The following is a 24,180-nucleotide window of genomic DNA, read 5'->3' as shown; positions in this document are numbered from 1 at the left end:
TGGGTATATAAAGAAAAAAATCAGAATGTAGAACTAAAAATAATAATATAGAAATTTGAGGCCAAGCATCAGAAAAGCTTTTTGACTAGTTTTGGTACAGCCTCTCTTGTGAAGCAAGGGAAATCTCCACAATTTTAACACTGTTAACTCAAGTACCAATAATTGTAAAGCTTGTAAGAAGCAAAAAAATGTCAGGGATTGGTATGAAATATTGAGACTTTTTCCTTTGCTGACCGTGGAGACTGCACCCAGATGGTCTCTTGCACACAGAAGTCCAAACCACACGCAACTCAGCTTTTGTAATTTAAAACACTAGGTGGCTCTCTTGGCTTTGTAATGCAGTATTTCCCAAGCTCACACAAGCTCTGAGAAGTAGATATAATTCATAACGATGTGCTCCATTTACAGTCATTATGGACTACAAGCTATTAAAATAAACAAATAAAGAAAAAATAAAGAAAAAGAATTGTCTTCATTGCCTGTGATCAAATTGGAACTGTAGCACTAAGAGGATGAGGGAATCGCTTCTCAGTTTCTCTCCTGCGTTTTACAGAACTTTCACAGGATGGCTGTGTGGTGACTAGGAAGGGGGAAAAAGAAGGCTCTGAGTTCTGCTCCCATCCACGGAGAAAGCTGGCAAAAGTAGTTTTAAGCTGGTGATACTCTCATGCAGTTCTTGAGCCATTTCGCACTGGCCTGTCCAACTGGCACGTGTGAGGAAAACTGTCCTTTTCACTTTGAGCTGGTTACCAGTTACTCAAGGCATCCCTCAGGCACCTGCAGATCCCTAAGGCACGTAAAAAACCTTTCCTTCCCTTGGTGCTGAAAAATTGCCCTGAGGCACTAACTCTGGATTCCATTCTTCAAGTGATGGCTGAGCTAACTGCTAGTCAGATAGCATCTCTTCAGAACAAGAGACCCCAATCAACTTTACTTTGGGGTAAAAGTGGCTCTGTAATATAGAGAAGGAAAATTCATGACTAAAATACATTTACATGCTTTTCAGAATTGTCTCTGGAGATGTTCAGTACTTTCTTTCTTCTCTAGCCTTCAGCCACATTAGCACACCTACTCATGTCAGAAAAGAAATGGATGAGCTTTTTCCTTCCCAGCAACTCTGCAACTATCTCCCTGAACATGGCCTTAATACCTAAATCTTTGAAAACTTTTCATTCTTCCCAGGTGTACAATTTCATCTGGAGTAGTCTTTGCAGATTATTTTGACAATCAGCAGTTGATATGACCAGGTCTAATATGACCAGGTTCAGTGTATTATGTACTGCTGAAGCATTTATTTATGCAAAGAGATATAATGGGTGAAGTTTACTCTTGCTGCTTTCCTAAATATCCAAATTCAGCACTCAACTACTAAATAAATACACATTTGCTTACAAGAAATTAATATTTTCCAATTGTTTTGGAGTAGCATATATGTCATAGTTTAAAATCTATATCTCATTTATATGAAATAACACTACAATCTGAGTTTTGAAGAAAGACTGAACTGAATTATCAACGTTGAAGAAACATCAATGCAATGTTCTCTTTTTCTCTAGTGTTTATTAAGTTCTAAATTCTTCTAATATTTCTTTATTTGTAAAATGAAAGGTAGTCAAAGTTCAGAAAGCAGTTAATTAAGGAAGCCAGGCAATGAGTCTAACAGCTCTTTTTTTTCCTCCAGTTTTGTCTGGATCTGAGAATACAGCTTGCTCCCTTACCCCCTGCTTACGCCTTGGATCATACAGGACAGAACGGGTATAAGCCATTCCAACACTTGACTAATCAATCAGGGTGTCTTTCATACTTTCTTCTGTCTGTTCCAATCTCTATTGGCTGCATGAGTCTCAGAAAGATTTCTCTGTCAGGGGCATCAAATAAAAAAGGAAAGTCATGTGAGAGCTGCAGGATCTGCATATAGAAGGAATTGAGTGAGGCACTACACAAAGAACTTCTGATGGTGTACACAGTGTGAAAGCACCCAAGGTGGACACCATCTAATGATGCTCTGCCTGCATGTGAGAGAACAAAGCAACAGAAACATCACTACCTCTGGGAGCTCTCCTGATGCCTGCTGGAGGGAGAACACTGAGCTCTTCTTCATATCTTGACCTTGTATGTTCTTAAGCAACATGGAAATCTACCTTTACAGAGAGGCATGGTCCTCTGATTGTGACAGCAGCTGAAAACTTGATAATTTCCTTCCCTGCAACCATACTGGATTAAGTTCCCTTTGTGCAGGAACTGTGATTTGGTGACTGTCATGGTTTTATGTTTTTTGGTTTTCAGTATTCTGCATCAAAACATCATGCACAGGAATTAAAGTGTTAATGCTCCAATTCCAGGTGCCTGTCCCTGTACATTACGGCAGTCATGGGATCTGACCCTTCCGGGTTGGGCGGTCTCTTACTGCCTGGCAGTGGGTGCTGGAGGATGCTTTCCTAGCTGTTCTAAGCTTTTCAGGTTTGACTTGGTCTCAGGAACTCTCTCTCTCCTATCTTATTTGATTTATTAGTCTCAATTTCAATTAGATTGTATTATATTGTGTTATCTTGTGTTCCAATATCATAGTAGAATAAGTTTTCCTCCATAGATTGTTGCCGCTGTTTTTTTTTCCTCCCTTCCTTCCTTCCCATTCTGTGGGGCCGGGGGGGTGGGAGGCAGGGGCCTACTGCCCCCTGTCATGGGCATAGATGGATCTAGTTAACTCCGTGACAGTGACGTTTTCTCAGACCCTCACAAAAAGGCACAAGCATGACATGTGTATGCATGCTGATTTTTTTTTAACATAAAGGAATTTCCTCCAAGTAAACGAAGAGACTGGAGTTTTGTGAAATTAAGTGAGAAGCACCACAGCAACAAGCAGGCAAACAAGTCATTTTGGATCCAGAGATAAACATCTCTAATAACAAACACCACTCTTCCTCTTCTTCTACTTTCCATGAACCATCTAAATAAACTGGAATGGGAGCGAGCAGTTATATAAGATGAAATCTGCATTCCTTGCATAACTGCTGTTTACATAACAGCAGCAAGGTCAGCAGCCGCAAGGAGAGCAGCAACCTCAGGCAGCAGGTGGTGCCACAGCCCAGGCAGTCAGCGCTGCGCCAGCACCCGCATCTGGCCGACTGATGGAATGGCTCGGATGGCACCTCCTGCTAGTGGGTAGCAGCAGGCTTGCAGTGCCCCTTGGCAAATCACATTTACAGAAAAGAGACTGTCATTTTCCCGTCATTTACAGGATAGGAAAAAAAAAAAAAAGGATGGAAAATGTCACAAGCCACCTGTAGCTGCTGTTTTAGAGGAGCTATATGGAAAGAACACGAGGCTTGCCACAGAAATTTTGCATGTATGATTAGGCACAGCCCTAGCTATGTGAGTGAGGATGGTCTGCGGACGCTGAAGACTGCAGCAGACTGATGTGTGCCAGTTTCTGGGCAACACACAGATACCTGTCAGTTGGAAAGAAACTTCAGAATGGAGGGCCAAATAATCCAGATGTCAACCCTAGCCACAGATTATCACAAAAGCCCCAACATAAAAGCAACGCCAATACAGAAGTTACTGTCACTTAATGAAACAATGTGCATTTCCACTGCAAACATAATATGAAAAACAATTTAAAACATATAGTCTGGGTTTCACTACTGATTTTTGAAGAAATCAAATAATTCTGAATATTCTTTATTTTAGGGGAGTTCCAAAACAGACCACCGACTTCCCATCCATGGGCCAAAATTTCCGTGTTTCATTATTTATCTTGCACCAGCAGAGTCGAATTTATTAGAGTGCTACTTGCTGAATATCCTATGTGCATACTGAGCAAATAAAAATCCTCCTGAAACAGCCATGTAAAATGGCATCGTACATCAGTGGTAGTTAAAAAGGATTTCATTCGGACATTATGTAACAGATGTGAAATGCAACTTTCAGAAAATCCTCCTTTTTATAAATCAGATTAAGGATCTTTCAGCTCCACATACAGGTTTATCTCGTAATATAGTGATATCTCTTTCTTAGAACAGATACAACATTTCAGACAAATTATGTGTAACTTCAGAGCAAAGTGGTCTTCCACCACAGGTAAGTACCTGCAAATCCAAGCTCAGTAAGTTTAAGTTCCAAACTGGCATTTAACATGGCTGCTATGACAAAGCACGGCAATTAGCAGAATGCCAGCAAACAATTTTCCAATGTAGCTTGTGATTCCAGCTTACAGTATAAATACAGCAAAGTGTCCCATCTTCCTTGTAAAAACTTGTTTTGCAATAAAATGTCATGGTACATTCCATTTATAAACTCATGGAAAACTTCTATTATGTTATTTCAGACTGAAGTTGTTAGGACCGCAGTTGTTAGTTCCCTGAGAACTATTTCCAAACATCCAATCTGAATCTCCTCTTGCATAACTTGAGGCCATTTCCTCTCATCCTTTCACGTGGGAGAAGAGGCCAACCCTCACCTCACCACAGCCTCCCTTCAGGTAGCTGTACAGAGCAATAAAGTCACCCCTGAGTCTTCTCCTCTCCAGACTGAACAATCCCAGCCCTATCAGCTCTCCTAACACTTGTGCTCCAGACCCCTCAGCAGCCCAGTTGCCCCTCTCTGGACACACTCCTTGATGTCTTTCTTGTAGTGCGGGGCCCAAAACTGAATATGGTACTTGAGGTGCAGCCTCACCTGAGTACAGAGGGGTGATCACTTCCCTGCTCCTGCTGGCAACACTATTTCTGATACAAGCCAGGACGCCATTGGCCTTCTTGGCCACCTGGGCAAACTGCTGCCTCATGTTCAGCTCAGTGTGGACCAGAACCCCCAGGCCTCTACACAGTCTTCCACTACTCTGCCCCAAGCCTGTAGTGTTATCTGGGGTTGTTGTGGCTGCAGTTCAGGACCTGGCACTTGGCCTTGTTGAACTTCTTCCTACTGGACTCAGCCTAGCAATCTAGCCTGTCCAGATTCCTCTGTAGGGCCTTCCTAGATTGACACTTCCTACCAACTCGGTGTCATCTGCAAACTTACTGAGTGTGCACTCAGTCCCCTATTCAAGTCATCAATAAAGATAGTGAATAGGACATGCCCCAGTACCAACCTCTGGGGAATGCTACTTGTGACCAGTCATCAGCTGGATTTAACTCCATTCACCACCACCATCTGGGCTCAGCCCTCCGGTCAGTTCTTTACCCAGTAAAGAGTGCAGCTGTCCAAGTGCAGCTGTCCATGCCAGTTTCCCCAGGAGAGTACTGTGGTGACAGTGTGAAAGGCTTTGCTGAAGTCCAGGTAGACTACATCAGCGGCCTTTCCCTTATCTGCCAGGCAAGTCACTTGATCATAGAAGGAGATCAGGTTGGTGAAACAGGACCTGTCTGTCAATGGAAGTAACTGTCAAAACATTTTGCATTTTATATGCGCGCAGATGCAGCTTGCAAGTGCATAATCCTAACAACACAGCTATCCAAGATGTGGTTTATCAAAACTGGGCCTAATAAATGCTTCTCCTCCTTGATGCCTTTCAGCTTACTCTCTCGAATGGCATTCAGCACTTTCCAAAGCATAGAAAAGTAGCTGCTTATGTTTAGCATAGGAAGAAAATGTTAAGATTTTTGAATTTTAACTCAGTTTGTTGTATTGGCAGTCCTTAAGTGGGTCTAATTCAAGTACAGGGCTGAATACTCACATGTTTGAGGAATTTCTACAAGTTTTGGATGCTTTTTGATTTCCTGGTTTTATACAACACAAAGACACAATTTATTCTGTGTTATTTCAATCATTCATTGGAATAATTTTCCCATTTTTTTTAGTCATTACTCTTTTCCATTATCACAGAACCACTGGTTTGGGTTGGAAGGGACCTTAAAGATCATCTAGTTCCAAGCCACTGCTACAGGCAGGGACACTTCCCCACTAGACCAGGCTGTTCACAGCCCCATCCAGCCCGGCCTTGAACGTCTCCAGGGAGAAGCATCCACAACCTCTCTGGGCAATCTGTTCCAGTGCGTCACCACCCTCACAGTAAAGAATTTCCTCCTAATATCTAATCCAAATCTACCCTCTTCCAGTTTAAAGCTGTTTTCCCTTGACCTGTCGGTATATGCCCTTTTATATGTATATGTATATAAAATATATATATATATATATATGCCCTTTGACCTGGTTCCTCACCACATCCTTCCCTCTAAATTGGAGAGGTGTGGATTTGAAGGACGGACTGTTTGGTGGATTAGGAATTGGCTGGCTGGACGCAGCCAAAGGGTTGTGATCAATAGTTCTGTGTCAGGGTGGAGGCTGGTCACAAGCAGTGTCGCACAGGGTTCAGTCTTGGGACCGGTGCTCTTCAACATCATCATCAATGACAGATGATGGCACTGAGTGCACCCTCAGCAAGTTCACGGATGACGCCAAGCTGAGTGGTTCAGCTGATACTTTGGAAGGAAGGGAAGTCATCCAGAGGGACCTGGACAGGCTGGAGAAGTGGGCACATGAAAACCTAATGAGATTCAGACCAAGTGCAGGGTGCTACGCTTGGGTCGGGGCAATCCCAGGTATTTATACAAACTGGGGGAAGATCTCCTGGAGAGCAGCCCTGCAGAGAAGGACTTGGGGGTCCTGGTGGACAAGAAGCTGGACATGAGCCAGCAGTGTGTGCTTGCAGCCCGGAAGGCCAACAGTGTTCTGGGCTGCATTAAAAAATGGGTGGCCAGCAGGGAGAGGGAGGTGATTGTCCCTCTCTACTTGGCTCTTGTGAGGCCCCATCTGGAGCAGTGCGTCCAGGTCTGGGGCCCCCAGTACAGGAAGGATGTGGAGCTCTTGGAGCGGGTCAAAAGGATGCCCTCTAAGATGATCAGAGGACTGGAGCTCTTCTCCTCTGAGGAAAGGTTGAGGGAACTGGGCTTGTTTAGGTTGGAGAAGAGAAGGGTCTGGTGAGACCTCATTGTGGCCTTCCAGTACTTGAAGGGAGTGTACAGACAGGAATGGCTGTTTACATGGGTTGATAGTGATAGGACAAGGGGGAATGGTTTTAAACTAAGACAGGGGAGGTTTAGGTTAGATATTAGGAGGAAGTTTTTCACAGAGAGGGTGGTGACACACTGGAATAGGCTGCCCAAGGAGGTTGTGGATGCCCCATCCCTGGAGGCATTCAAGGCCAGGCTGGATGTGGCTCTGGGCAGCCTGGTCTGCTGGTTGGTGGCCCTGCACATAGCAGGGGGGTTGAAACTCGATGGTCATTGTAGCCCTTTTCAACCCAGGCCATTCTATGATTCTATGATATGAAGTCCCTCCCCAGCTCTCCTGTAGGCCCCCTTCAGGTACTGGAAGGTCCCTTGGAGTCTTCTCCAGGCTGAAAAGCCCCAGTTCTTTCAGCCTGTCCCCGTGGGAGGGGTGCTTCAGCCTCTGATCACCTCTGTGGCCTCCTCTAGACCTGTTCCAGCAGCTCCATGTCCTTCTTGTGTTGGGGACCCCAGAACTGAAAACAGTACTCCAGGTGGGGGTCTCACAAGAGCAGAGTAGAAGGCCAGAATCACCTCCCTCTCCCTGCTGGTCACATTTCTCTTGATGCAACCCAGGATACAGATGGCCTTCAGGGTGGCAAACACACATTGCCAGCTCATGTTGAATCTCTCATCACCTGACTCCCCCAAATCCCTCTTCTCAGGGCTGCTCTCAAGCCATTCTCTAAATTCATTTATTGTTAGGTTTAAAATGTTGAATCATTCTTCCCTTCTAGAGGAGAGTATTTGACACAATGCAATTCACATTTCACGCTTGGCACAAAATTTCTCTCCCACTTTTGGAAATTACTGCATTTAATTGTATTTTTTTGGTGTTGGAATATCCGTTACTCTTTTGTAGTAAATGTATGTGTGCCAAGCACACAATTAACAGAACTAATTAAAGATAAAAAAAATTGAGTAATAGGTGTAGTATTGCTTCGATGCCACTAATTGGGCCCATTATAGAATAAAATATTTGATTTGATCCATTCGTTGTCTGTTATTATGAATATCACAGTCAATAATATGAATCTACTAGGAAAAAAAAAAAAAGAATTCAAAATCCATTAGCTTTTAAGGAAGTGTTGACATGAAAGCTGTATGTGTACAACTACTGAAACAATTTCAAGTGAGAATGAGAGACCATTTGCTAATTTGCACCCCAACTGCAATCATCTCCCAGACAACATTTGCCTGTTTATAAAAATAAATAATACAAATACATAATCAGTGCTTTCTTTTTATCCTTTCCTCAGTAGGGGTTGACATGCAAGCCTACCTTTAAAATTTCTGCTGAATGTCTTTTTGTTACAATGTCAGACTGACTGTGAAAAAGCAGTCTAAATACCACATACATTGGAATAACCACGACTTTCCATTACAAACAGAATTATCTCTAAAACGGGGCTTAAAAGCAGGGCTTAAAGCAGATCGATGAAATGCAAAATGTAATGAATAATATAAAGAAGCATAATCAGTTGTAGTGGTACGGTAAAAGGCAGGAGGTAACTTCTGTGGTAAGATTTAAATTGTAAAAAAAAAAAAAGTATTTATACACAGTGCAAAACTTACCTGAGGGAAATGTACCTAAAAGAAGTGAACCAAAATCCAGGCGGTTCCAGAAAAACACTAACGTTTTACATCAGGAATCTGAACATTTAAAATTACTCTGCAGACTTACACTACTTTAACGTGTTGCACAGAAGTGTGGTCTACCCACAAATGGGACAGACAGACTCCCTTACGGGTCAGATAGTAAGTGCTTAATGAGATGTTAAATGACACTGCTGGGTGTTCTGAGTCTACATGCAAAGCCTAATGCTTTATGTGCTGCAGGACCTAATGGAAGTGCACAACAGTTCCTACTGTTGAAAATACACTATTTCACAGTTGTCAGCCTAGTGTTAATTTCAATTTCCAATGATAAGAGTGAATTGTGCATTATAAAAGCAGGGATAGAACAGGAAAGCAGCCGGACCTGCTAGTCAAATATGTTCTGAACATCGTTCTCTTTGCTAAGTCATTTTTAAGGCTTCCCTTCAATTTGAGGTCTCTGGTCCTTGTACAATGAACTTGTACTTTTTCTTACCATGGAACGTTTTCTTACCGTGGGACACACTGAGCTGTCTGTTTCCACGAAAGAAAACTGTAGAAACTTGTTTATCTTCAAGTCTGCTGTTCTTTCATTGTGATTGGTAGAAAGCTAGCAATAGCACAAGATAAAATTATCAAAGCTCTCATATCCCTTAGAACGGAAGTGAAATCACAAGTGCAGGCAGAACCCATTTGCCAAGCTGAGAAGAGGAATCCAAGAAGCCATGAGATAGATATCTATCTAAGTCCAGGAGGCAGGGAGGGCACCAGTATGATTAGAGGGTTAGAGGGCTCCCAAGGACTGCCAGGCTGCCCTGGGATGGGGAGCAGTTAAGTTTTGGACAGATTCAGGCAAGTGGCTAGGAAAGGGAGGAGGGCAACAGGATGAAGGAAATAGGACAAATGCACCAGCAATCAAGGGGTATACAGAACAACCAACAACAACAGGTGTCTTTTACTCATATATCATATGGGCAGGACAACCATGAGTCAGAAGCACAGACACTTACAGGATGTAGTTTCCTGGGCAGCAGATGGCTTGTCTGGCTGTAGCCTGGCAGCAGCTAATAAAGACGTCCAGTTACTGTTGGAAAAACATTCACAGGCAGCATTAGCCTTTTTTCAAGAGACAACAGTTTTCAGTATCGTTATTTTAGAATTAATGGCATGATTTTGGATGGCTGACTCACTTCCAAATGCTCAGGACTGATACCTCCATGTTTCATACATGGGCGTAGCCTTTAGTTTTGGTTTGTTTTTTTTTTTTTTTTTTCTTTTGCAAGTCCTGTGACAGACGGATGTGATCACGGTGACACCTGTTGATGCTGTAAGACTGAGTGTAAGACTCAGAAGGCCTGGTCTTTGCAACTCAAAGTTTTCACGCCCATCTCTTTCCCTTCCATTTTTCCCCCAGCTGCGTGAGGTAATGGAACTTTTGCTCAAGACCCTGAGGCTCACGGACAGAGCATTTCCTCGTGTGCCAGGCTGGGAGCGCAGGGCAGGGGCAGCCCCAGAACTGCCCGATCCCTGAGGTGTGTTGGGACACCTGCCTTACTTCCCCCGCTTGTCGCCTCACCCTGGGAATCTCACTCCCCAGTTCCTCCATTGCCACTGCTTCTCTGCGCTGGAAAGATGCTTCTTTATTTAAATGTCCACATGCTGTAACACAAACGTACCATAAACACCCCTGCACCGCTCAGCTCCGGCACTCCATATCCCACAGAACGGGAACGCGTTATTTCACACACTGAAGTCCTTGTTCCTGCTGACTCACGCTTGTTCTGACCCTCAGTTATTCGTCTCGGGTGTATGCGGACGTACTTATGGAAGGAGGTCCACCTCCTCTCGACCCAAACTTTCCCACGTGAAATCGTTTTGGAGGCGGTCGGATAGAAGCGCCTGGGGAGGCGGCAGACACGGGGCACGGCGGAGGAGCGGAGCCGAGGCGGCCCGCCCCTGGAGCTCCCTCCCCCGGCTGCGGGAAGCCATGTGACGGCGCGACTTCTGCCTCGAAGCCGACGAGGGAAGCGGCGGCGCGGAAACCGCGCTCCACGCTCTCTGAGGTCGCCTCAGGTACAGCCGCGGGACGAGCGGCGCCGGACGGTGCCCGAGGTCGCGGCCGCCTTCGCGCCCCGCTCCTGACAGAGCCGCGCCGGGCGCGAGCTCCTCGCTGAGGTACGGACAGCGCGCCGCCGCCCCGCCCGCGAAGGCGACCCCCCCCCCCCCGCCGCGATGCTGCCGCCCAGGAGGCAGCGGGCCGCCCTGGCGGGGTGCCGCGGGGGGCCGGGGGCGCGGCTATCGTAAAGGGCCGGGGCGGGGCGGCGGGGGCAGGTGGCACTGCGGTAGCGGGCGGCCGAATGCGGCACTGGGGAGCGGTGGCGGCGTCGGGCGGGAGCGGCTCCTCCCTCTGTTCCTCGTTGCCGCCGGCTCACGAGCGAGCCTCCCCGGCCGGCGGCGGGGCCGGGCCCGGCATGGAGTTCCCCGGGGAGCTGGGTGAGTGGCGCGGCGGGGCGGAGCGCCGTGCCGGTGACCTTGGGCGCGCGGGGGCTCCTGCGGCGGCTGCGCCCGGGGGCCGGCGGTGCGGTGCGGTGCGGTGCGGTGCGGTGCGGCCCGCCGTGCGGGAGGCCGGGGATCGGCGCCGCGCTGATGGCGTGCGTTCGTTAGAAATTCATGTCCGTTAAGCTTCTGATCAGTAATCGCTTTTTAAAATAACCACTCCGTCGTGTTTGATGCAACGCGTTTCAGGGGAAATCGCTTCCTCTTTCGCGGAGGCGGTGAGCTGGGGAGCAGCTCGTGTTGCCTCTCTGAGGGACGGCTGTCGCACAGCAGCGCGCTGCCGCTCGCTCGGTGCCGTCCGCGCCCATCCCACGTGCCGCACGGCAAGGCGCCGCTCCCCCGATGCCCTCCCTGGGCAAAAGGCGCCTCTTAGGCGGTGGGATGCTGGCTGTAGCAGCCCTGATTTGTTCCCAGCTGGGATGGTGCGGTTTGCACGAGGTGCCGCACAGCCGTTTCGGGTCTGTTAAACCCCTTCCAGAGCCATGAGCCTGCAGCGATGTGGCTGACGCTTCCTTCCCGAGCGCTCGGACTTTCCTCTTCTTGAGCGAAGAACGGGAGACTGGCTTTTGTCACAAACCCAGCAAAAACCCAGCACCGGCCTCCACAGAAGACTGTGCTTATATTAGAGTTGTGAATTAAGATGGGATTCCTCGCGCAGTGCACTTAATACTGCATTTTTGTTTCTGATGGCAATTTTTCAAGAAAAAGTTTGCTTATACTGGGATACAGTTGGTCAGTCAATGATAAACCCTCAGGCGTGGGGTTTTTCCAGTCCCAGCCACTACTGAAAATGGGATAGTTGCTGATTTCACAGCAGAAACTTTCCAGACTTGACTCAGATCCTTAGCTTGCTTACCGTGGTTGAATTACTCAGTGAAAATATTGGCTTTACTTTGGCTGAAGTGGCCCAAAAGGTCTCCACTGCTGGCAGCTGGATGTCAGTCACTGCTGCTGACAGTTGTGCTCATTGAGGTCAGTGGAAAGACTCCTGTGACTTCGGTGTGGTTTAAAATTGAGAAACTGAATCTAAGTTGGGATGCTTCCAAGACATCCTGGTGCATTGTCATTGAATCATTCAGCTGAGCATGTATGCATTTTTGTTTGTTACATAGCAGTACTTAATGTAGGAAGTCTGAATACTAATTGCCAAATACGTGGCAAGAAAAAAGACTGCATTGAGTCAGATCCACAGTTCATTCATTCTGGAGTTTTCCCACTGGGCTCAGTTTGTTTTTTTTTTTTTAAAAAAGAAAAAGAAATGGAAAATAACGTAGGTGATCACTAAATTGTTGTGTTGTAGTCCAGCGCTTCTCTCATCACCTCTTAATACTGTGTTTGTTTTTGAAATAAAAGGGAAAGTGTTTTCAAAGCAACTGTGAAAACAGGTGGACATTAATTAGAATCTTTTAGGCTGAAGACAACAGTATCACATGTCAAAAGGATCGCATATCAACAGATGAAACTTGTGGCATGCCTTTGGAAATACTGCAGTGGGCCTGCTGATAAGTTGTGCCTTGAGTGGTTAACAACTGCCATGCCCCTATGGGTATTCAGCATGCATCTTGGCATTTGAATGAATACCATCTTATAAAACATGTCTGTATTCTTGTGACCAAACAGGATTCTGCAGTGCCAGTTTTGGACCCAAGTTTCACATTTTGGGAATGCTTGGATCTGTTTGTTGTGACATCTTCATTGCTATTTTTAACTTGTGTGATTAGAGTTGAGTCTTCTTTGTTACAAACTCCATCGCACTGAAGGCATTCAGAAAGCTTTAAAGCACATAACAATCAGTGCTGGACAGCGGCTTGCCAGAACTCTTTATCTTTTCCTGTCCAGAATGCTAGCAGATGTCAGAACTCACTCAGTGCACGGGAATGAGATATAAATAAGGTACTGAAACTATAGAAGAAACACTAAAGGTAGTATTTTCATTAGTGCTGGCGTAACTAAATGGAAATACTTTGTTACAAAAGGCTACACAAGTAGAAAATGAAAAGACTAAACCTGTCTGGTATATAAATGCCAAGTAGAATTTAAGTCTGTATCCTTTCTGCTTCCCACGTGCAGCTCAAAAGCAGAGGATGAACCAATGAAAGCAAGCTGAATGAAGAAAACTAGAGTTAACTGCAGCATTTTCAGTGCTGTTGCACAGCCAGTTTATCTCACAGCAGCACCACAACTTCTCTGTGGAAAGAATGGGGTGAGGTAGAAACGCGCAGCATTCTTTGCTAACTTGCTTGTGGTGCTGCAATTGCTTTGAAGTCACTGAGCAGCAGAGGAGCAGCGATGAGATTTCTGAGTTCACTGCAAGCACATACATACAGCTCAATACACAATGTCTTGCAAATAAGTCTCTTTGATTATGCAAATGAATGGAATCTACTGGCAAATCTGCACGCATCTGTCTTAGGAATTTTTATGATGCAAGATAACATCGCATGTTAAAGAATGCGTTCTTGCAGTAAACCTTGTACCCTTGCCTTTTGTGACGTATTCAAAAGCAACCCAGAAGACTTATGTTTTAATACTCACAGCTTCTACATATCAGCAAAGTTAGTCTCATACATAGGTCTGCCATTAGATTTAGTGTTACCACAGAATGTTCCTTGGACTGCCTTACTGTCCTTCAGGAGTTTTATACTTCCAACTCAACTGGCACCTTAGAAAGCATACCTTAGAAACATATTAGAAAGAAAAAACAAACAGCAACAACAAAACATTTTAGTAAGTATAGTCAGAAGTTCTGAATTTATAGTTTATCATGGCCATGAAAGAAAAAATACTCAGTGGATTCCTGTGATTGCTGCATATTGCACAGTATTTTAAATTCTGCACAGCCATTCTACTTTGTTCTGCTTATGAAGAGAAGGCTCCCAGGAGATCTAGTAGTGCCCTTCCAGTACTTACTGTGGCTCTACAGAGGTAGATGAGGAGGGACTCTATCAGGGAGAAGGAGTAAGAGTTCTAAACTCAGGGAGGGTAGGTTTAGGTTAAGGCAGAAGAAAAAAAATTTCATGACGAAGATAGCGAGGCATTGGCACAGCTGCACAGAGAAGCTGTGGATGCCCCATCCCTGGAGGTGCTCAGGGCCGGGCCGGGTTGGATGTGGCCCTGGGCAGCCCAATCTGGTAAGGGGGCAACCAGCCCATAGCCGAGAGCTGCAACTTGACTGGTCTGTAAGGTCCCATCCAACCCAAACCATCTGATGACCCTATCATTTTTTTTGCTGTAAGCTCTTAATTTCAATAGGCATGCTACGAAAAAATAGTTTCTTGCACTTCTTATTTCTACTTACAAGTTACTTAAAAATATTACTTTGTCAAATGTCTTCCTTATTAGCTGAGATGCCCAGACAGTTCCCAAAGCTGAACATATCTGAAGTTGATGAGCAAGTGCGACTTCTAGCAGCGAAGGTATTTGCTAAAGCTCTCCAAGAAGAAGACAGCAAAGATGCCTTGTCACTATTCACTGTGCCTGAAGACTGCCCTATTGGGCAGAAAGAGGCCAAGGAAAGGGAACTTCAGAAGGAACTGGCAGAACAACAGTCTGTGGAAACAGCAAAAAGGTTTGTTCAGTAGCTTTCTTAGAGGGAAATAGGTTTTAAATGATTTTGAGTTAATTTTGAAATATCTGGCAAACAACATTCTGTCTGTTTGTACTTTTTCACCCTTCTGAGGTAACAAGGGCACCGTGATGATATCCTGTGCTATGCAGGTGGTGTGGGGATGGGTCCTACGGAGCTTGGACTGGTGGGATCATCTCCTCAGCTGCATTTCCAGCAACAGCACAGATGGTGCTTATAAGAGCTTGACATACAGCTCAACTGGGTAGAAGTGAACAAAACTTACTCATTCTTTAACATAAGAGAGTCTCAAAACTAAAAAACAACCTTTTTCCCCCCTCAAATTTATAGGTTCATTCAGGAAAATGGATAATTTTAACCAAAAGAAAATGACAGTGGTATGATATTTCTTTTAGTCTCTGTAAAAATAGATGAAAGTAATTTTTGACATTTAACATCAAGGGAGAAACTAAAAACCAAGACTGGCACAATGAGGTTATTCGTAGGTTTCTTTAACTCCCAGAGATGAAGTCTAACCATTATGAGCCATAAAAGTGCCCATTTTGAGTTTGCTAATTCTATTTCCCTAGTTGAACATACAGTTCACCTTTGGCTTGATGATTAATGGGTAAACCAAACTTCGTTTGGTTTATGATTTTCCTCTGAGAGAGAGAGAGAGAGAGCTTTACCTGGGTGTCAGGCTGTCCCAGTGTCTTAGACTTTAGTGGACTGGTTGGACTCTTAACAAATGAGTCACATGAGCTCAGCAGCAGTCTGACACCAAATGGCTTGGGTGTGTACAGACTCATCAGACAGCACGCAAACAAGGAGGGCTTTGAAACTGATAGCTAAACATGTACCCTGTTAGCTCCAGACCATCAGTTGGGCAGCACTTGGCATCATGTTTCTGGAAGAGAAGGGAGAAGAGCTAGTTTAATTGAATTAAGGTATGATACACAGATGGTATGGGCTTAGGTTTTGTGTTGTGCAAATGGGTTTCCCAAATCTAGATGTTATTCAGACACCTCTCTGGTTTATTTTTCTTCCTGAAATAGTAAGTTTCACTTTTAATGTGCAGAAATTGCTTTACAAAAATAGGTTCCATCAAACTGTGTTTCTGTACCTAAAGTTCTCTACAAACCCAGCTGTGGGAAGTGGGCTATCACATGTATGTTGCTTGTGTGTGGGAACAGAACAAATGTTTGTCCCTGTCCTACCGGACTGAAGCGTATTTAGAGAACAGTTACATGAGTAAAGATTCTGTTGCTTTCAGTTGCAGTTGAATCAACATTACCTTTCAAGAATTTAATACAGGTTTCAGAGATGGTTGCAAGTACTTGTGAGGATGGAATTTGGTCATACCACCAGTGTATGTGGAATGTCGCAGAGGTAACACACAGCTTCCAGAGAGAATTCCAATATGCCTTTTCATTTCTTAGTGATTCTTACTGACATTTTAAAGTGTTAGAATCTAATGTACAATATGAGCGAAGATATAGTATTTCCACAGTATGTAAGAAAGTATGTCGGTTTATCATATCATATCTATTTGTTATACGTGTATTTAAACTGAGGAAGGAAAATTAATTACATCTTTAGAGATAATACAGACCTCCACTTAAGTTTCTTAACTGAAAACTAGAAGCAGCATGCTTCTTCAGCTGTTTTGTCTAAGGTACGTATCTGTCGCAGTTTGTTGAGAGAGAGCAAAAGCTTTTAAGTCTGTGAGGGTTATGCATTTACTGCCTCAGGAGGAGGAATGGACTTGCATATCAAACCATACTAAGTTATTACTCTCATAAGCAATGTTAGACTTTTGCTTTGGTCTCATCAAATGCTACCCGTGGAATAACTGTATTTGTTCGTCTTTTTTTTACTTATTTAACTGAATACCTGAAATGTTGGTGCATACTGTTGTTGGACAAGTAGATGAGATTTTAAATCCTGAAAGTTTTGGGATGAACAAAAACTTTGTGTAATAGCAAAGTAACGTGTAACAACCTACCTGATGTCACATTCACTTATTTTCTTTCTCTCATGCTTTAAATTCTGATTTTAAGTAAGGCAGTCATGCTTCCTTTCTGCGCAGTGACTTGCTGATACTGAATTTGTAAGAAATGAAACAAAACAAATCTTAGTGGTTTTTTAAGTGATAGTAAACAAATTATGGTATATTGTATTTGTACTGCAATTGTACATAGAAAATATAATGCAAAGTGTCAAAAGCACAATTACTTTGTGACCGACATTTTCCACGTGGTGTAAGAGATTTCATCTTGTAAACTTTCTTAGGAGATGTTTTCTTTGCTGTAATCTGCTTTGCAAAGTATTTAATGTTTTACAGCATAGCTCATTTAATGCTTTATACCATGAATTCCTAGGAAGAAAAGTTTCAAGATGATTCGATCTCAGTCTTTGTCATTACAAATTCCATCTCAGGAATGGAAAGCACCATCGGCCATTCCTACCCTGTCTCCTACAACACCAGTTCTTGAACATACTTTCCTGCCAGTCCAGATGCCATACGATGTACCAGAGTTTCAGAGAGTTTCAATTAGTGGGGACTACTGTGCAGGGGTAAGAAGCTATTTTTTTTCTCTACTGTAACTCGGGCAAAAAATCCCAAACCACAGTTGACTTTTCAACTATTTCCAGTGCAAAATGACAGCACTATCAGGGACCTCTGAACAAACTGTAGAATGCTCTGTGAACAGATTGTTTTGTAGAATGTTTGAAGTCATCATTGTTTAAAGTTGATTATACTTTTTTTCAATAAAAGCTGAATTGATAAATAGATAAAAACATGATCAGACATTGAATACGTGGGCAATCTATAAAGTAGGAGAGAAATTTTGCGTGTTTGTATGTTTTGCATTTTGTCTTTGGATCCTGCCTCTGTCACCATCTTCATGCAACCACTGTCAGGATCAAGTCAAATACATCAGTATTGCTGGAAATCTGGTCTCCTTGCATGGATCTCATTTGTGAACAAGACCACCACTCTATTTGTCAGTATTTAGCCAGCTTTTTTTTTTTTTTTTTTCAGGTTACAGTTGATGATTATGAGCAAGCTGCCAAGAGCCTGGTGAAAGCTCTTCTCATTCGAGAAAAGTATTCACGCCTTGCATACCATCGCTTCCCAAGAACCACATCCCAGTATTTGTGTAACATGCAACATGTGAAGTGGAAGGTTGAAGATGAAGTGTGCCCATGTGAGTATCTTTGTTCTTTTTAAAACAAAGAATTAAGCCCATATACAACTGTAACCAAAGGTGAGTTGTTTCTTTGTGACAATCTCTGCTGAGTATTTTTGCCTCTGTAATTTATTCTGTTAGTGGTGAAGAATAACTGATGGACTTGAGTTACAACGCCTGTATCTAATCTGAAACTTTGAAACTGTTAAAAGCTAAAACCTTACTGGACAATCGTTGACTTTTTTTCCAGTAAAGGAGATGGTATGTAGTACACATGTGTTCTTCTAGGAAAAAGATACGTGGAGGTGGCTTCAAGTGAAAAGCCATTCCTTCTGATCTTGGCATACTGAAATAAAATGGATGATGAGCTCATCCACGTAAATTGAAGCAGGGTACAGACATGCCAGTTTGCAAGCCCTGAGTCAGTAATTTCACAGACATGGCAAGCTTGCCAGGTCAGGTTTGGAAGCTGGATCGTCACATTTATGGGGCAATCTGCCTGGGTTAATAAACTCTGATCTCTTAATGGGGCTTATTAGGTTGGACATATTCACCACTATTTAAGTCATAAGTTATATTTGTCATTTTGGTGGGGTGTGTCAGGAAAGCTTTGCTTGTATGTTAAACAGTGCACATTTTTGGATTAGCCTGTGTGGAGCAACCTTTGGTCTGTACAGATTTTCGACAGGCACATCCATGTTGCTGGCAATGTATTCTCAGCCATGAAATGATCTTTTAAGTTATTTTAAATCAATTACCCTCTAGTTCTGTAGTCAGAAGAGAGAATAGAAGTATTTTCAAATGTGTCATACAGAGAGAATGTTAAGAACTGTACACTGTATATTCAAGACAGGAAAGATATCCCGGAACAGCTGCTGGTGGGGAATATTTCCAAGCTATTATTAGGTTAATAAGTTCTTTACAGTTATGATTTTAAACTTACAATATTACTAATAAAATCTCCTCTCACAGTATCTTAATTTGCAGAAGCTAGAGCTGGATAGTTAGAAATATATTTAAATTATCATTTTATAACATATATTCATATGCTGTAGGTGGATAAATGTGGATAGTTACTTTTTGGTCTTGATTTAGTCTTGATAAAAGGATTGAACCCAAGGATATGGTTGAGTAGACATAAATAAATAACTGAAATTTATTTTACTTATTTTATAAGGAATTACAAAACTGTACTGATAAAATCCTGACTGTGGTACTTTCTGATTCTAATTATCATCAGAAGGCCAGGGAGAAAACTATATTTGTGTCTTACTCTCTCTGGGTTCTGCTTTTTTTTTTTTTTTTTTGGTTCTTGTACATAAAAGTAAGGAATTCTATTTGAAATAAAAACAAAAACATACCCACTGCTGTCTTGGTCAGAGTGAGAAGTGCTGAGTCTTAAATTATTTCAGACTCTGTGCTGAGTGACATATATTCACTAATGATTGAGAGAAAGAGAAGGTGACCATGGTATGTGTGCAGTAGTCTGCATCACTGGATTATGGGAAGGGCAGTCTGTTCTTTTCTGGCTAATGTTTCAATATGAGAACAGCTGAATTACTGTGTGCTTAAATATAAACTTCCAAAATTACTACAGTGAGTCAGAAGGTTAAAAAAACCAAACAAACAATGAATGTGGGTGTAAGTCAACAGCTGTTACAAACTTAATTTGAAACTTACATCACTCTATATTAATTTTTTACTATTAAATCTATTTCTATATTGGTTTAGAGAACTCTAATAATTGAAATGAAACATCTGAATAAAAGTTATCACTTTCATAGCTTAGAGATGGCAATTAAATAGAGCTTGTCACAACAGAACTGTATTGTAACAACTGACCTACTGTACTAAGCAAAAATATGATCTTAATGCACGTATTGAGATCTGCTAAAATTGAAACATTATAGAAGCAGAAAGTCCTCTTTCCAATTATTCAGCCTTTTGTGTAAGTTACTTGTAAATATAATGTAAATATATTTCCAGATTTTCATTCACCCCCAGAAGAAAATGAAGATCCTTACAATCTTCATGATGCTCCAAAGAATTTGGATTATGTTGTCAAGATAAAAGGTGGCATTCCGTTTGTTTACGATAACAAAGAAATGATGGAGCTCAATGAGCCTCGGAGTCTGCCCTATCCTGACCTGGAGACCTATATCCTTGACTTGAGCCACGTTCTTGCTCTAATTGCAGATGGTCCAACGTACGTTTTTTGTTTTATTTCTTCTCTGCCCTTCTGGCTGCTGGTTCCCTTCAGTTTTATACTTCTAATTTCTGTCATAGAATCATAGAATCACTCAGGTTGGAAAAGATCTTAAAGATCATAGAGTCCAACCATGACCTAACCATGCTACCCTAACAACCCTCCACTAAATCATGTCCCTGAGCACCACGTCCAAATGGATTTTAAACACGTTCAGGGATGGTGGCTCAACCACCTCCCTGGGGAGCCTATTCCAGTGCCAGTGCTTAAGTACCCTTTCCTGATATCCAACCTATTAAGTTTTTCCTGATATCCAACCTAAACCTCCCCTGGCTGAGTTTGAGGCCATTTCCCCTCATCCTGTCACCAGTGAGAAGAGACCAACCCCGCTCTCACTGTGAGCACCTTTCAGGTATTGGACAAGAGCAATAAGGTCTCCCCTCAGCCTCCTTTTCCCCAGTCTAAACAGCCCCAGTTCCTTCAGTCGCTCACTGTAGGGCATATTTTCCAAGCCCTTCTCCAGCCTTGTTGCCCTTTTTTGGACCTGCTCCAGCACCTTAATGTCCTTTCTGTACTGAGATGCCCAAAACTGAACACAGTACTTGAGGTTAGGCTTCACAAGCGCCTAGCCCTGCTCACCACACCATGCCTGATCCAAGCCAGGATGCCATGGGCTGCCTTGGCCACCTGGGCACACTACTGGCTCATATTCAGCCAACTGTCCATCAGTACACCAAGGTCACTTTCTGTCAGGCAGCTTTCCAGCCCCTCCTCTCCAGCCTGTAGAGTTGCCTGGGGTTGTTGTGACCAAAATGCAGGACCTGACATTGGGCCCTATTGAAACTCATATTCAGTTCCCCAAAGAAGCTGTTGATGCCCCATCCCAGGGGGTGCTCAAGGCCAGGTTGGATGGGGTGCTAGGCAGCCTGAACTGGTGGGTGTTGACACTGCCCATGGCAGGAGGTTGGAATTACATGGGTGTTAAGGTTAACAGAAGGGCAAGGCATTGACCAAACACTCCCATTCAAGTGAAGTGTGACCTAAACTTCTTGAAGCATGGGAACTGAAAGTGAATCTCACCTTTGTTTTGTTTTGGCCTAAACTGAATTTGAGGTTTTGTGCAGTTGCCTGGAGTTCCTTCATGTCTGATTCCTGCATGGAAAGAAACCCAGTGTATGTATTACAACATATAGAACAGCTCGGCAAAATACTCAGTCCGATTTATTTCAGATGTGCATTAACTGCTCACGTACTTCAAAATTGCATGCACATTCAAAAGAGGTGTCACACTTCCCTTCCCTGAGCCATCAAGCTCAAAGAAATCTCTAAAAAACAGAAAGAAAACAACTCTGGTAGTGTCACTGGCATGCTTGTAACAAACTAGCTTGTAACAAACTACTGTCCTTACCCAGTGAATAGAGAAAATGTATGTGCATCCAGGTTTTAAAAGTGTACTTCCTAGCAGAGGGCTGGAAGTATTAGTATTTTATAACCTCAACACTAGGAAAGGAAAAGAATCAATTCTAGGGCAGAAAAAAGCTAGAACCTGGACTGTTCTTCCAGACTATTTGCCCAGCCTGCCAGCACTGCATTTATATTCGTCCTACCTTTCTGAGATAAAGTTATTTACAATGTGCCAAGTTAGTCACACCTGATGCATTTTTTTTTTTCCCCTGTTGGAGATTTTGTTTGACACATGCGGAGTAATCTGCCTGCCTTCTGCTGGCAAAGCAGCTGATCCTAATGAAACTGTCCCATTCCCCAAGCAGTTACTAAAGAGGAAAAGCCTGTGCTCTTGCCATTATTATCCTGCTCCAGATCAAAGCTAGGTTGAGTGTAATTCTTTACAGTCTGAAATAGGTAAATGCATTTCTAAATTCAGTGTACTGTATTCCAAGAGAGAAGGAAAACTAAAGGGCAAGGAGGAAAAACTCAAACTTACTGAAAACTCTTATTTTTGCATCAATTGTTAACAGTATTTATAAGCAAACCAAAAGAAAGGACAAGTTTGGTAGAAAGCTCAGCAGCTCTGTGAATGCAGGAGTGATCTTCTGCTCCTTTTGCTTTTTCAGATTAAGTGGTTGCAGGCTGATTCACTCTCTCTGATAAGTATATACAAACAAAAAGGAAAAAAGTCTTTTCACTAATCCTGTTGCATAAACTTTTCACACTCTATTTAATTTCCTTGTTTATAGCAAGTGCTTTCCTGTCATCTTTGTCTGTCAAAGGTGGACCTGCTTGGAGATCAAGAATCCATTGTTCTTTAACCTTTGCTGTATTTAAGTAGTGAAATCTCATCCCCTGCTCCTAAGATTTCTGGTTTCTTGAATAATAGTATAACCTGAAAGTACTATGAATTGGACTTTCACATTCATTATGGGATTTGTATTCTGCTGAGGAGAGATTGCCAACAATGAAGCAGAGAAAAGAAGGCTATTACATTAATGCACTATCAAAATATTGTAGATTTTATAAGAGCTGACAGATGGTGAAGGGAAAAAAAATATGGCATTTGTTAAAAAGAGAATGAAAAATGTAACAGGAGTTGAAAGAGAAGCTGGAAGAGTAAGAGAAGTAGGCAAGCAGGAGCAAAAAAGCAGTTATTTTTTAGAAGAGCACTTGGAAGTATTTGGGGGCAAAAAAAGGAAAAAGTAACGTAGCTACACAACAGATGTGTTTTTAAGGCACCAGAAATGAAATGATATTAAATTTTATTTGGCTTCCTGATTCACACTGAAAATCAAACAGAAACTGGGAAATAAAAGTCTTAATTTTCATAGTGAAGTGTATACAGAGTGTTTCTGTTATATACAAAGTGATCTGCTCTATTGGATATAGAGTCATAGGACCAGTGAATGGTTTGGATTGGAAGGGACCTTTAAGATCGTCTAGTTCCAACCCCCTGCTAGTTGGACAATTTAAAGGATATAAGAGCGTTGTTACACAAGTTGTTGGATTTGGAAGGGACACCTAAAGGCCATCTAGTCCAACTCCTCTGCAATGAGCACCTGGTTCTGTTTCATTAGAGGTTTCATTAATAGCTTTGGTCTGAAATAATACTGGATATTAACTTATGTATTTGTTAATCACTAGGAAAAAAAAGAAATAATTCGTCTTAGATTTCATTAAAAAATATAATCTGTTTTCACTAGAAAACTTTCAAGTTCCATCTGAACTCAATATACAAAGTAGTTCCAAGTCAGTAACTTTTGTGTTTTCTTTTGCAGAAAGACGTACTGCCATCGGCGGCTGAACTTTTTAGAATCTAAATTTAGTTTGCACGAGATGTTAAACGAAATGTCTGAGTTTAAAGAACTAAAGAGTAATCCCCATCGAGACTTTTATAATGTGAGAAAGGTAGGTGTAGAAAGGATTAGAGGTGTGGTATTGTTTTCGGCAGGATTGCCTTCTTTTTGCTTTTTTGTGTGTGAGGCATAGATGAGAAGCACAAAGTTGTGTGTGTATAGCACTGAATTGAATGATGCTATTTTTACTACCTGGGAAGATATGAAAATTGCCTGAATGGAAGTGGGTTAAATCAATTATGCTAAACTCTTTTGTTTCCTTTTTCAGAATCACAGGGACTTAATTGTATGTAGATCATTTTTAGGAGTGAAACTATTGATCAAATTATGCTCACATGGGTTGTGAACAAAAATATTCACGTGGAGTCTTAATTCAGTTTGATCAATTCACTTACAGATGGCTCAAGTGCATTTTGCTGCTTTCATGCAGATAAATTATACTAGGCTGCAGTTTGAACAACAGCTTCTATTTTGAATAAAAATTTAACTTCAAATTGAAAATACAGATGTGTTTAAATACACATTCAACAACAAAAAGATCTTACAAACTGAACTGATGTTTCATGCTGCCATCAGTACCTGGTTTAATAAATAAGTCTGCAAAAAGAAAAAAAAAAAGCTTATCTTGTTATATTCTGAGCTGCATCTGAGATGCACTGGGATGTAATTAGCAGACAGGTAGGGGAATCAAGGAGGTAGTTTCATTTCTTGACTCATAACAAAGGGACCTTCATTCCCTCAAAAGCACAGCACTGTTAGGCTGCTTAGTTTG

General features: G+C 42.6%; 2 protein-coding genes and 1 long non-coding RNA gene across 13 annotated transcripts in view; 1 reads left to right on the top strand and 2 right to left on the bottom strand.

Annotated features, from left to right (window-relative positions):
• Positions 1–599: 599 nt before the first annotated feature.
• On the bottom strand, positions 600–10,428 carry LOC149917734 (uncharacterized). Its single transcript, XR_016466691.1, has 3 exons — positions 10,259–10,428; positions 9,097–9,666; positions 600–5,359 (listed from the first exon to the last, which is right to left on the bottom strand). It is a non-coding gene; the product is annotated as an uncharacterized LOC149917734 (long non-coding RNA).
• Positions 10,429–10,618: 190 nt separating this feature from the next.
• The window catches only part of AMPD3 (adenosine monophosphate deaminase 3), a 29,422-nt gene continuing 15,860 nt past the window's right edge, over positions 10,619–24,180 (top strand). For 3 of the 5 annotated variants that reach the window (XM_090140445.1, XM_090140447.1, XM_090140446.1), the window contains exons 1-6: positions 10,858–11,075; positions 14,481–14,706; positions 17,085–17,280; positions 17,750–17,915; positions 19,884–20,103; positions 23,331–23,460. In XM_090140445.1, coding sequence (XP_089996571.1) covers positions 10,940–11,075; positions 14,481–14,706; positions 17,085–17,280; positions 17,750–17,915; positions 19,884–20,103; positions 23,331–23,460 — 1,074 coding nt within the window. In that variant the 5' untranslated portion in view covers positions 10,858–10,939. Of the gene's footprint in view, positions 10,758–10,857; positions 11,076–14,480; positions 14,707–15,562; positions 16,093–17,084; positions 17,281–17,749; positions 17,916–19,883; positions 20,104–23,330; positions 23,461–24,180 lie in introns of those variants that run through there. The other 2 variants (XM_031614156.2, XM_090140449.1) reach the window with 2 other exon arrangements.
• The window catches only part of RNF141 (ring finger protein 141), a 38,666-nt gene continuing 30,009 nt past the window's right edge, over positions 15,524–24,180 (bottom strand). For all 7 annotated transcript variants that reach the window (XR_016466689.1, XR_016466683.1, XR_004169863.2 and 4 more), the window contains 2 exons: positions 16,709–16,805; positions 15,524–15,610 (listed from right to left, as the gene is read on the bottom strand). The gene's annotated coding sequence lies outside the window, so the exon portion shown is untranslated. The remainder of the gene's footprint in view (positions 15,611–16,708; positions 16,806–24,180) is intronic.

Source organism: Phasianus colchicus, chromosome 5 (genome assembly GCF_987193195.1).
Source record: "Phasianus colchicus chromosome 5, bPhaCol1.hap1.1, whole genome shotgun sequence".
Taxonomy (NCBI): Eukaryota; Metazoa; Chordata; class Aves; order Galliformes; family Phasianidae; genus Phasianus; species Phasianus colchicus.
Note: the sequence above shows the minus strand (reverse complement) of the source record. Positions and strands in the feature narration are given on the sequence as shown.